The 13,804-nt window shown below is 49.8% G+C and overlaps 1 protein-coding gene across 1 annotated transcript; it reads left to right on the top strand.

The window, feature by feature from the left end:
• The first annotated feature begins 648 nt into the window (after nucleotides 1-648).
• On the top strand, nucleotides 649-2,516 carry SSTR4 (somatostatin receptor 4). Its single transcript, XM_045981414.1, has one exon. The coding sequence runs from the start codon at nucleotides 675-677 to the stop codon at nucleotides 1,839-1,841; it is 1,167 nt and encodes a 388-aa protein (XP_045837370.1). The 5' UTR covers nucleotides 649-674; the 3' UTR covers nucleotides 1,842-2,516.
• Nucleotides 2,517-13,804: the final 11,288 nt, after the last annotated feature.

Genomic DNA, 13,804 nt, shown 5'->3' with positions numbered 1-13,804 from the left:
CCACCCCACCGACATCTCGCTAAAAAGGTCCTGGTATTTGTGGTTGCGTAGAGTGCGGGGAGGGGGCAACCTGGATCCTATAGACCTAGAACTTACTGGGATGCCTACAGGAGGTTCAGTATCCACCTCAGTGACATGAGTTTAAAAGTCGTACAGACCCTGCAGGTCTTCAAGAGGGTCACAGGGGTTGGGGGGCGGCGTGGAGAGGGGGTGGACGTCAAGCGCCTAGCAACTAGCTCTGCAACCCCAGGTTAGTCCCCTGCCATCCCCAGAGCCGCGTCACCCAAACGGAGGACTCAGGGACCCCCTCCTCCCCCCCACCCCAGCCTCGCGGCTGCAGATACAGACCAGGGGAGGGAGCAGCAACCGGCTGGAGAAGAGGCCACCAGCCGGGGAAACGGATCTAAAGTGAAGGAAGACCTGCGGCGGGGCTGGATCCCGGGCGGGAGCCCGGATGGTCGTGTGGCCGGGACGCGGAGGTGGGCAAACGGGGCGGGGCACGCGGGCGCAGGGACTGGGGCGCGGAGGGCGCGCGGCGCGGGATTGGAGGGTGCTGCTGGCGGGCCCGCCGCCGGCTCTTAGGGCAGAGCAGGGAGAGGCGCGCGCCTCTGCGCCGGAGTCCCCGCCGAGCCCGCTCCGCTGCGCTCTGCAGCTCCAGGCGGGCACCCCTGGGCATGAGCGCTTCCCCGACGCTGCCCCCGGGGGGCGAGGAGGAGCTCGAGAAGGCCTGGTCCCTAGCGGTCAACACCAGCTGCGCCCCGGCCGGGGAGGAGGCGGCGGCGGCGGGGACCGGGGACGCGGGGGCAGCGGGCATGGTCGCCATCCAGTGCATCTATGCCCTGGTGTGCCTGGTGGGCCTGGTGGGCAACGCCCTGGTCATCTTTGTGATCCTTCGCTACGCCAAGATGAAGACGGCCACTAACATCTACCTGCTTAACCTGGCCATCGCGGATGAGCTCTTCATGCTGAGCGTGCCCTTCGTGGCCTCGTCGGCTGCCCTGCGCCACTGGCCCTTTGGGTCTGTGCTGTGCCGCGCGGTGCTCAGTGTGGATGGCCTCAACATGTTCACCAGCGTCTTCTGTCTGACGGTGCTCAGCGTGGACCGCTACATCGCCGTGGTGCACCCTCTTCGCGCCGCCACCTACCGGAGGCCCAGCGTGGCCAAGCTGATCAACTTGGGCGTGTGGCTGGCGTCCTTGCTGGTCACCCTGCCCATTGCCATCTTCGCAGACACCAGGACGGCTCGGGGCGGCCAGGTGGTGGTTTGCAACCTGCATTGGCCGCACCCGGCTTGGTCAGCGGTCTTTGTGGTCTATACTTTCCTGCTGGGCTTCCTGCTGCCCGTTCTGGCCATCGGCCTGTGCTACCTGCTTATTGTGGGCAAGATGCGGGCGGTGGCAGTCCGGGCCGGCTGGCAGCAGCGGAGGCGCTCGGAAAAGAAGATCACACGGCTGGTGCTGATGGTGGTAGCCGTCTTTGTGCTCTGCTGGATGCCTTTCTACGTGGTGCAGCTGCTGAACTTGTTTGTGACCAGCCTTGATGCCACGGTCAACCACGTGTCCCTCATCCTCAGCTACGCCAACAGCTGTGCCAACCCCATCCTCTACGGCTTCCTCTCTGACAACTTCCGCCGTTCCTTCCAGCGGGTTCTCTGCCTGCGCTGCTGCCTCCTGGATGCCGCTGGTGGTGCTGAGGAAGAACCCCTGGACTATTACGCCACTGCTCTTAAGACCAGAGGTGGTGCAGGATGGATATGCCCTCCGCTCCCCTGCCAGCAGGAGCCCTTGCAACCGGAACCCAGCCGCAAACAGGTCCCCCTCACTGGGACCACCACCTTCTGAAGAACGCTTTCACCTCCTCCCCAGCCTGGCCACCTCAAAGGAGTCCCTGCGTTCCTTACAACCCAGCAGACGGCCTGTCCCTGATGCTCACTTAAGAGCCGCCACCTGTTCCCACCACAGTCACCTTTTTCCAGCAGTCTTCATGCTAGCCCCGAGATCATCAAAGCTCCTTTGTTTTCTCCCATCCCCAGGACTCTGGGTTTCAGGACAACACCTCCACGGGGGTAGGACTCTTCTGAGTGTTGATCTATGATGTTAATTATCCTTGGACTTCTGACTATTTTCCCAGGGGTGGGAGGCTGGGGCATGCCAGGGAAGAAAAGCCGTCTGCCTGTGACGTGTTACAGAATCTCTGTCTCTGCCCAGGAGAGGACTGTCCAGAGGGTGGAGGCAGCCAGTGCCCTTACTCTCTGCAGATTCTTTGTCTGTGGTGGAGACATCACATGTTCGATACGAGAAGGGAAGAAGGAAGATGCCTCCAAGCACACTCCCTTTGCTTCCATTTCTGGGCTCTTCTCTAACTGAAATTTATGCACAAGGGTCTGGGATAACAGTTTGTCAACCCCATCCCCCCACCACCGGGCCCAGTGCCTGCTTGCAGTCAGAAGTGTCCCTCCGGTAGTCTTGGTCTAACAGCAGGCTTCCTGTGAGTAGAAAAGGTTTGGAGAATCTTAATGTGGGATTCATTATGTCACAAACTTTATTAGGTCAGTAATAAAAAAGCAGAAAGGGTAAATCCCATTTGCTCCTAAGATGTGATTTTTTTGCCTCGACCCTTTGGTGTGGGAGCACAACCTCACTAAATCAGCAGTTTATACCACAGTGGTGAGTGGGAGGGGAGTCAGGGGGAGGGGAAAGGAGACCAGAGAATGCAGATGGAATACAGCCCAGATTTTGGATAGAGGAGGCAGCCCTATCACCCATTATTAAAAAAAAAAATCACAATTCAGTAAAACATCAACCAGATGTATATAATAAACATACGTAGGCTGAACACAGTAAGCGACTCTAACTTTTTGCCTGATGTTAACCCAAGGATCAATTAGCTTTTCCCAAAGGAAAAAGTCAGCTTATGATGAGCTTTAATCCTGTTTTCTACGAAGAAATGATTGCAATGCTTACGTTGGGCTCTGGAGTGAAAGCACGCTATTAAACATTCGTGAACAGCTATGTGGGGGAGACACCATCTGGCTTAGCATAGCAGAAGACCCTTCTGGGTTTGGCTGATCCCATCCAGATGGAGAGAGGAACACAGGCAGGGAGGGAGGAAAGGACAGCTAAAGAGAGAGCCCCTTTGCTCTTCAAAGAGCCCCCTGGAGCTCACAGCTTCCTGACAGGAGGGCTTCTAGAGAAAATACTGGGGATTTGCCAGCCTAGCAGACCTCACCTGACTTGAGCCTTTTCAGGCAGCCAGCAGGCATCCCCAGATGGGCACAGGGGGCTTCTAGGAGGCTACAGAATATTGAGGCAGGGCCAGGAGGGCAGGGTAAGGCCTAGGGGATGTTCTGCTTCCACCCCAGGCAGGAGCTCCTCTCTGAGATCAAGGAAGAAGCAGAACAAGGCTCTTTGCTGAAGTGTTAAGGCCGAGATCAGAGTTTTACTTGATATGAGCAGAAGCTTGGTGTCTAGGAAACAGGCAGGAGAGCTGACTTTTGGTCCTACATATAAATATTGTGTGAGGCAGGCAAACGGCTGAACCCCAGGGTCCTCAGAGTTTGCCGATAAAATCAAGAGGTCTTCCGGTACAAGCACACTGTAACAGAGGTCTAGCCGATGTTCTTTCCCTTGTGGCTATAGATTCCAGCTTCTTCCCTACTGAATGAAACCAAAAACAAAACCAAAAACCCCCTTGCCTGAGCTGTCTTTGGGCATATAACCAATGGATCCTTGTTCCTCTAGCTGGCCAGCCAGAAGCATGGTGTGTAGGCGATCATCAGTGTGGATCCAAGTGTGTCTCGTAGGACTGGGTAGGCGAGATAGAGAGGTCAGTCTTTCGGGTCTGCGCCTTGGGGTATTGTAGATCTGTCTGGCAGAGAAAATGTGTAGCCAATCTGTACTACGTCCTGGAGACATGGCTGTGGGTTAGAAGCTCCCAGCTAAGGCACAGAACCCCTTGAACTCACAAACATGCATGCGCCCACGTGCACACACACATGCATGTAAACACATGGACAAGGACCAGCCCAAACCTGCTATACCCACTAGAGTTTCTTTGGGCACCTGGAATGTCAGTGCTGGTGTCCACTGGCCTTGTGCAACTGTAATTTCCTGGCAGTCCTTGAAACCGAAGTATTTCTTTGTTCCCCAGTGTCTGGCAGCATTCAGCAGGATGCTTACTTAGAAAATCTGGTTGACCCCCAGGCTGAGAGCAATGCGGCAAGGGGCTCATGGCCCTGGCAATGATCTGAAATGGGCATGGGCTCCTGGACTTTTGCCAGCCCCGCACCCCATCTCCCCCCGTTGTGTGGGGCTGGGGTCCTTCTCTTCAGTCTCCAAGATTCAGACCAGGCAAACTGGGTCCTTCTCTTCAGTCTCCAAGATTCACACCAGGCAAGCTCTCTGATGAGGAAGATAGGGCACTGCCCAAGAGTCTTGGCAACACTCCTGCTGGGCTGAGTATTTGAAATCCAACGTTTTTAACTAGTTGGTGATGGTTGAGGCAGAGGCAGCCTTAGGCAATAAAAGAGAAAGTCCCCTAGAGACAGGGGCCCTCCAGCAGCAGGACCAGAGACTAGTGTTGAAATTCTCGGAGCCTCAGTTTCTCATGTGAAATGTGCACAAAAGCAGGGTGTGGGTTTGGAGTTCTCATCAGCTGTAAACCGCCTTCTCAAAAGCGCTGGAGAGGCGCGCTAACTGAGACAGTGGGAGGGTGAACGACAGCATTTTTTTATGCTGAGTACTCTCTATCCCTTGTTAAAAATGAGCGTGAACACCGCCCCTGACTTGGGAGTCATAAATCAGGCCCTGGAGGGGGCGGGGCTAGCGGGGGGTCAGGAGGGCGGGGAGAGCGCGCTGCTGACCAGGGTCTTCCTCAGCTGCAGAGCCTTCTCACTTCTTGGGGGGTAACACCTCGTCACTGGCAGCAGCATCTGTTGTGGGAACAGTTAGAACCCATCAACAGTGCTGTAGGCCTTAGTTAGCATCAACCCTGAGGCCTTTGGCACAGCTGGTTGCCTAAAACCCTCCCAGCTCCTGAGCAGCAGGATTACAGTGAAATGAAGTTAGGGACAGAGGCAGCTGATGTCCTGAGACCACTCACACATGTAATCTACCTAGGGGGGTGGGGGTCAGCTGTGTAGGCACCCTTTGACCTGAGTCCTGCTCTGTTGACTGTAACAGCTTTTGGCTTCAAAATGAATGAAAACGTTATTCACCTGGGTAGAAAGAGCTTTTTTTTTTTTTTTTTTTTTTTTTAATTTCTTTTCAGTGTTCCAGAATTCCTTGTTTATGCACCACAGCCAGTGCTCCATGCAATACGTGCCCTCCTTAATACCCACCACCAGGCTCACCCAACCTCCACCCCTCCCCTCCAAAACCCTCAGTTTGTTTCTCAGAGCCCACAGTCTCTCATGGTTCATCTCCCCTTCCAGTTTCCCTCAACTCCCTTCTCCTCTCCATCTCCCCATCTCCTCCGTGTTATTCCTTATGCTCCATAAATAAGTGAAACCATATGATAATTGACTCTTTTGTTTGACTTATTTCACTCAGCATAATCTCCTCCAGTCCTGTCCATATTGCTACAAAAGTTGGGTATTCATCCTTTCTGATGGAGGCATAATACTCCATAGTGTATATGGACCACATCTTCCTTATCCATTCATCCGCTGAAGGGCATCTTGGTTCTTTCCACAGTTTGGTGACTGCGGCCATTGCTGCTATGAATATTAGAAACAGCTTTAGACACACACCCCCTTCAATCAGTGAAAACTTGCCTTGCCTTCTGAAGTTGTCTTTAACTTGCTGTTCAGTAACAAGCCAGGTGTTTATTTTTGCTGGATGGTCGGAAGATGGTGTTTGAACTTGACAGGTGATCACTCATCGGAATTCTTGCTCAATTTGTCAGCACTATGTCACACAGCAAAGATGCATACTATTTTCATTTTTATCTTTAAATTCTTGGCTTCACTTTAATTAAAAACATCATACCTAGGTTCCAAAGTTTGATATCAAAGAAGAAAAAAGCCCCAATGTTTGGCCATGATCCTCAGAAACAGGACATGGCAACCTGAGCAGTAACTAGGCCAAGACCTATAAATTTGGGTTTTTGAAGATTTTTTCAGGCAGGCTGTCGGTGATAAAATATCCCTGTCTCTCACTACCCCTTGCCCTGAGTAGGTGACAGAAAAGCCTCAGATTCCTTAAGCACAAATGTCAGAATCCTAAGGCTCTGTCCTGGGTTACATGCCATCCATCGGCATCGCACCTCGAAGTTCTGCTCTGGGGAGCTGTGTGCAGGTGAGGGTGCGTGCACACAGCACAGTGAGTGCTGCTTCTGGCAGCTTTGAGGCACCATGGGGAGCCTCCACGGACTGCCCCTCTGTCCTTATGAAACTTGGAAGTTAGGTGGCCAAAGATGAGCATTCACCAGAGAACCACAGAAATGAGAGTAGAATTTTAAGCCGAAATTAGAGCAACCCAGGAATGGACTCTGGTTTCTATGAGATGATGTACTAAAAGAACCTGACATGATTATTAGGGCAGGTTTCCCTAGGAAGCTTGCTGGAGATGACCTCCTTGAAGGACGAGTAAGGCCCAACCAGGAGAAGAAGGGGGTAGGGTGGAAAGTACAAAGGGCTCAAGGCAGAGGGGACAGCATGTGCAAAGGACCTGTGGTGGTAGGCACTGAAGATCCCCAAGGGATTAGGACAAGGGATAGATGACGTCCAGTCAGCAAGAGGTGTTGGGAGACAGACCAACAGTGCTTCATAAGTCCCCTTAAGGATTTGGGACACTGGGCTTAGTGTCTAACCAGGAGGGGTGCCTCTGAAAATGGGGGAGAACTTAAAAATTCAAGATCATTAATTGTGTCACCCAGAATAGAAGTACTGACTTGGGTAAAATAAAAACTGTGGCTTTCTATTCCGGAAAGACACCGTGGGCACCCACTGATGCCACACGGGGGTGCAGTGCCTGGGTCTAGATGGGCTGCCCGAGGTCAGCGCTGGCACAGTGCGAATGTGCGGCAGCCTGGGGAGGACAGACTTGCGGACACACAGACCAGGGACAGAGCATCAACTTATCAGCCCAGTGTAACTGCAGGAAAGCTCCATGGCCCCTGGAGAAAGGCCAGAACAAGACTGTACAGGGGCCTGGCCCGGAGGAAGATTCAGTATTCAAATGGTGACCAGCTGGCAGAGAACTAGACAGCAAGGTCTGTACTGAGAATTGGATTTTTTTTTTTAAATTTGGGATTTCTTTAGCCACTCTTGAGGAGGCTGTGATTTCTTTTTAATCTATTTTTACTGACATATAATTTACATCTGGCAACAATCACTCCTTCTAGGTGCTCAGCTCTATGGATTCCGACAAATGTGCACCAACTACAGTTGTTCAACTGCCACCCCATTCAAGGTGGAGACAGTTTTTGTCACCGCGCACTTCCCTTGTGGTGACAATGATCCATGCCCTGAGAGGAAAGGCTGCCAATAGCATGGGCAGACAAGAGGGGACCAGAACTGGGGGCAGTATGCTCCCTAAATTGAGGGAAACCACCCACTCATTCCGTTTCCTGAGCTCCTTTACCCAGACAAGGATCTCTCAGCCCATTTACTGAGGAAACGCTGTCCTTTCGACCTATCAGATATGAAAAGAACCACCTTGGGGTCCAGAAATCCCTCACCCACAAACCAGGAGCTTGAGTGCCTCCCTGGGCAAAGTCCCAACTTCTCAATGATCTCATAGTCTTTTACTCTGAACTTTGGAGAGAGAGCATGGCTTCCCCTCCAAGCCAAGGGTTCAGACTCCCTCCAAAGCTTTGCAGAGTGGATACACTTCAAGTGTATTGTGGACCCATCATTTCCATTTATCCCAGGCCTGCAAGTGCCTTGCTGCTGAGTAGCCCCATATTCCCTGTCCTGAGCTCTGGACGTCCAGACAGAAGCCAGGACTTGCTCGGTGACTTTCCCTTCTCATTGTGTTACTGTTGGATTTCCGAAGTCCCCGCTTTGGGAGAAGGGTGAAATGTTCGATAAAGACGGGAATCACATTCTGGCAAAGAAGCACTCAAAGTGGCACTTTTGGTTTTAATCACCATTTCAAGACAAATTTAACAATGGGTGTCCCCAGGACAGAGGTGATGGTGTGCAAGGCTCAAGATCCCCAGAGTCTGTGGGAGACTTTAATTCTCCAGGAATTAAGAGGAGTGAAAGCAAGAGGCCGAAGGAAGAGGGGAGGATTTAGGATGCTGTGGCAAAGCACCTCTTCCCGGCTGGGTGGCTGAAGGAAGGTCTGCTTGGGAGTCAAACAACCCATGAGTCAGCAGTTGGGTCTAGCCTCAGTGCGAAGCCAGAAGGAAGATTCCAGAAAGATAAAAAAGAGAAGTTGCCTCATGTTCCATATGTGGAAGAGAAGAAGGTTCATCTCAGGATAATACCAGTTATGATATGTCCCATTTAAAAAAAAAAAAAAGATTTATTTCAGGCAAAAAAAATCAGAAAAATGCCTGGTGTGTGGCCCCATGGGGGCATGATATCATCACGGACCCTAGTTTAGAATCTTGGTGTTTTTCACTGGATCCTGAAACCCTTCTGTGACTTGCTTCCCTGTCTCCAGTGGGTGTGACTTTGAACTAACGCATCTCCAGGGTTCTTTTTTCCTTTGTAATCACACTTTCAAAACAAGCTGAGAAGGATTTTGATTCTGTTAGAATCTGATGTTTAAAAAATATTTCATTTCTCTTGTGAGAGGAAATCAGTTGTTTGCCTACATCTGAACCTGCTGACCAAAAGAAAAAAAAAATGGGAGAAGGACTCTCTCAAAACAAAAAGAGATAGTGCTGGACCCCGGGGCACATGTTCTGAAAACGAAAGGAAGAGCCGGGCGTTGCCTGTATTATTTTATGAAGAAACGCCTGAAAAGGTCAGGGGATGTGTTTTCGCATGAATTTGGATACCCCCCACAGAGTCTTGACCATGATGAAAATGTGTTTATATATGTGCTTTGTAACCTCGGTTTTCCCTAAAGACATGAAATAATAATTCGCTCCCATTTAACACAAGACAAACAGACCTCCCCCTAGGTTAGAACTTGGGGATCTCTTGTTACCTAGCCCTGTCCACAACCAGAATGGCAGACAGAGGCTCCTCAGGAAGTGTGAAGAGGAGAACCATCATTTCTCTTTGCACACTCCTTCCTTTCTTTATTTTTTAAAAAGATTTTATTTATTTATTACAGAGAGAGATCATGAGAGAGGGAACACAAGCATAGGAGAGATGGAGAGGGAGAAGAGGGCTCCCTGCTGAACAGGAAGCCTGATACAGGGCTCCATCCCAGGACCCCGAGATCATGACCTGAGCCAAACTAAGGCAGACATTTACTGACTGAGCCCCCAGGCACCCCTCCTTGCTTCTTTATTGTGCCCTCAAGCTCCACCTCCAAAATTGTGGCACGGGATTTGTCATCTTGCTTTTTTGTTTCTTTGCACACTTCTGGTGGGCTGCTAGGAATTTTGGCAGCATGAGTCCAGAACACGGGGCCAATAAGCAAGGTGCTAGGAGACACAGGAGTCAGATTTCACTGAAATCTGTTTGCCGGAGGTTAAGAGAGTCAGGCAGTCTGGTCAAAGCTTAGAAAAGTTCATCTCTGTGATTCAAACATGAAAACATAGGATCCTTGGTGTGGGGAGACCCTGAAGGGGCGGGGGGGAGGGTTGGCAGGCATCAGGGAGGAAAGAAGCCTCATCTGGTGTGTGCTCACAACTCCAATGGCAGCAAAGGGGAGTGGCCTGAGTGACCCTTCTGATGTGACAAAAATGTTCTATATGTTGATGATGGTGTTAGTTCCAGGAATGTGTGTATTCTTCAGGACTTACAGATTTGGTCGCCAAAAGGGGAGAATTTTAATGTATGTCAATTATATTGTGATTTTTTCCTTAAAAAAAAAAAAGGAGTCAAAGTAAAATGCACTGTCCACCATCTGGGTCTAGCCTGCTCTTCCTGGCACTCATGGTCCTAATGGCCAGAACTTTCCAGGCTCACAGATTTTATTCTTTTGGCCCCTAATCAGTGATCAAACACCACTTAGATCCTTGGGAGCTTAGGCCTCCTTTCTCCCCACAAAGAAAGAGGAAGATGAACAAATGTGCATATATTTTTCTGATGGAGAGTTCCCCAAGTCCCCACCCTTTAAGAGATGATGCTGCCTTTCCTGAGACACAGGTGGCAGCTGACCCTGTTTTTTTTTTTGGGGGGGGGAGTGCGCCCATGTGTGTCAGGGCCAGGAAACTCAGTCACAGCAGAGTCTGTGACTCCCCTGGGTGCATTTAGGTGTCCACCCCCCACCAGCCCCCTTGCACTGCCCCAGTGAGGCAGATGGTTGACAAAGCTTAGAGATTTGCCCAAAGTCACCCGTCAAGAGTGTGGGCAGCTGGGGCCGCTAATCGTTTTCAACTGATGATTCTTTTCTCTTCTGCCAGTTCCTCTTTGGTGTTGCTACACTTGAGGGCCCCTTGGGGCAGTTAGGGTGAGGGTGTGGGTAGTGCTGCCTTTCCCACGGCCCCAGGGGCTGCCTGGGATGGAGCCAATTTTTTCTTTCTCATTTGGGTCCTGAGAAAGCAAGCAGGGTACTTTGGGGTTTATTCTCTCCTTCTCTGTGGCCTACCCAGAAGCACACTGGAGGGTATCTCTGCAGCCCTATGCTTTGATGGGCTTTATGAGCAGGGAGAAGAGAACTTGGAGGCAGGATTTTACGGCTCCCCAGGAGCTGCTTCTCACCCTGTTCAAACATCTCCCTCCTTAAGGATCCCCCAGATCCCACCAGAATGCTCCCTCAAGGGTGGACAGCATCTCTTCCAAGTGACTGCACCTTGCCTGCAAAGAATACTTTCTACTTCCCATACACCTCGGATTTGTTCTAAAGACAACTGAGATCGCAACTTAATCATTTGTTTTTATCCACGGATACATCCATTTACTTATGACACATTTGCTAGCATTTATTGGGCACCTGCTGTGTCCCCAAACCTGTGCTAACTCACCTCATCTAACGCTCATGGAAACCCTGTGGGTGGCACTTGCCAGCACCCCACTTTACAGCCTTACAGGGACTGCATGGTACCCATGGTTATGTGACCACCCGGTGTCAGGCTGGGATTTAAATCTAGGTGTATATGACACCCAAACCCCTTGTTAGTCCTGCTGCATGCTTACAAGGGAAACCATCCAGGTGTCTACCCATGGGGACATGTGAATAAGCCTAGAAGTGGCTGTTACCTTCTCAAGCAATTTTAGTACAGAAATTGAATACCAGTGTGCTCTTGTTAAAACTCTTTGACTGGCATGCTTGCTTCTGTGATAGAATTCACTCTTGATAAGCTAACTTGGAGTCTCCTCTCCCTTCCACTCTTACCTCTCCATGCTACCTCTCCAGCTCCATCTTGGCCACCTTTCCCTTGTTCACCATGTTTCATGCCCTCTGCCAAGACTCTTCCCTGCACAGGGCCTTTGCACATGCTGTTCCTTTTTTTTTTTTTTTAAGATTTTATTATTTGACAGATAGAGATCACAAGTAGGCAGAGAGAGAGAGAAAGAGAGGAGGAAGCAGGCTCCCCGCTGAGCAGAGAGCCCGATGTGGGGCTTGATCCCAGGACTCTGGGATCCACTCTGCATTTGACTAACCCTTGTCCCTCCTTGTCTAGTGTTAAGGGTCAGCTCATCAAAGACACCTTCTTTACTCCTGCAACCTAAATTCCACTGACCTATTGTGCTGAGCTTCTCCTCTCCAGCTCCTACTGCTGTGTCTAAGTTCAATACAGTTTGCGGACAATTATTTGTTTTATATCTGTCTCCCCCACCAGAGTGTAAGCTTCTCAAGGTAGAGGGTTGCTACCATGCCTATCACTAAACCAGGCACAGAGTACATGCTCAGTAAATATTTGCCAAACTAGTCCAACAAAAGGAGCTAGATCTGAGGAAGGGACAGATGCCATTTAGCTCACAAAATCAAGTTCTGACTTATCCACAAGTATGAGCTTGACCTTTTTCCCCAGGCTCTGCAAGCTGTGGATTGTCATCAGCAAACACGTACCACATACCGAGATATGGAATTCTCCCTCAGACCTGGATATCCCATAATGTGAACAGAAAAGGAGGCCATACAAATTGACCCACAGCCCCTGTTTCATAAGGTTTACTCTGATTCTAAATTCTGGGCGACCGTTCCTATAGCCGACTGATTTGTTTATGTGATCCTGGCATCTTTCTCAGAGTGGGGCTGCGGTTTCCCAGTTGTTTTGAGAATTCCAAGTTTAGAGGAGGCCTATAAGCAGGGATGTTTAACTTCCCACAGGGCAGGGAATGAGGAGGGTGTGGAGGGACTGGGCTCCCACCCCACCAGTGCCCTGGGGTCCAAGATGACCCAGTAAGGGTTTTCAACTCTGAATTTTAAAAGTGTGTTTTGGTCTTCTTATATCCCTTAAGAAAATTCCCCTCCTTTGGGGATTTTAGAGAAACCCTAAGCAATGAGCCCTAGTTAGACATTCACAAGCTACTTGGAAGCAGATGCTTTTGAAAAATGAAGTCTGGGGCGCCTGGGTGCCTTAGTCATTAAGCGTCTGCCTTTGGCTTGAGTCCTGATCCTGGGGTCCTGGAATCGAATCCCTACTCAGCAGGAAGCCTGCTTCTCCCTCTCCCACTCCCCCTGCTTGTGTTCCCTCTTTCGCTGTCTCTCTCTTTCTCTCTCTGTGTCAAATAAATAAATAAAATATTTTTTAAAAAAAGAAAAGAAAAGAAAAATGAAGTCCAGTAGTAAGGACAAATCTATAAGCTACCGCTCTCTCCTCTAGACCCGCAGCACAATTCATGTGTGCCTGCTTTGCCGATACATATCAACTTTTTCCTTCACATGTACCTACTACTGACTTTGGTTTTCTCCTAGTCTGCCAAACTCCTAAAGGCAACATAGCTCAACTTAGGATCCTGGGAGATCCTATGTGTTATGCATAGTGGCCACACCCCCACACACCTCAAGGCTGTCAGCTTCATCCAGGACGGATACAGAATCTCCAGCTGCATCTTTGCAACAGTAACTAAGCAGAGTTAAGAGAAATTCAGCATTATCCAGATGTAAAATAAGTATTTGAGTATTTGATCAAACTCGGTTGTCTTCCAACTTCTGCTTTATGAAAATTTTCAGAGCACTGTATATAAAATTCAGCTGGGGCCTCACTCCGAGGAAAAGGGCCCCAGGAAATATGTGTCTTACAAAACACAACATTTCTAATCTCCAACAGAAAAAAGAATGATTTAATACTGCATGAGACCTTGGTGTGTGGAAATGATTCTTTGAATTTGAACCACAGACTGAGACCCCTCGTGACTGTTGTATTTGGATATCTCAGAGGGCAGATAATGCCAAACCATTCACAGGAAGGACACACAGCTGGGATTCTAGAAATGCCCCCAAGAAATATTTCTTTAACTCACCCCAACAAATAATCCTATAATGTGTTTCAAAACACATAGACACAAGTCTTATGTATGAAGTTGTTATGGTTACAGAAGGAAACATAAATATTTGTGCACACAGACGTAACATGAAGTCCTTCTACAGTGAAAACAATCTTCTCTGGAAAGATCTTTGAAAGTCAGAGACGGTGCCATGAGCAGATGGAGTTAGTGATGGGGTGTGGAGCTGCCTTTCCAGGTGCCTCCCAGCATTTCAATTTTTTGTGAGCCCTGTTTAATGACATAAAATGAGGGGGTTGGGGAAGGGTAGATGAACAGACACAAAACTCAAGAGCACTTTGT

Source organism: Meles meles, chromosome 16, assembly GCF_922984935.1.
Source record: "Meles meles chromosome 16, mMelMel3.1 paternal haplotype, whole genome shotgun sequence".
In the NCBI taxonomy this organism is placed as follows: Eukaryota; Metazoa; Chordata; class Mammalia; order Carnivora; family Mustelidae; genus Meles; species Meles meles.
The sequence above is the reverse complement of the archived record's forward strand: the minus strand, read 5'-3'. Positions and strand labels throughout refer to the sequence as shown.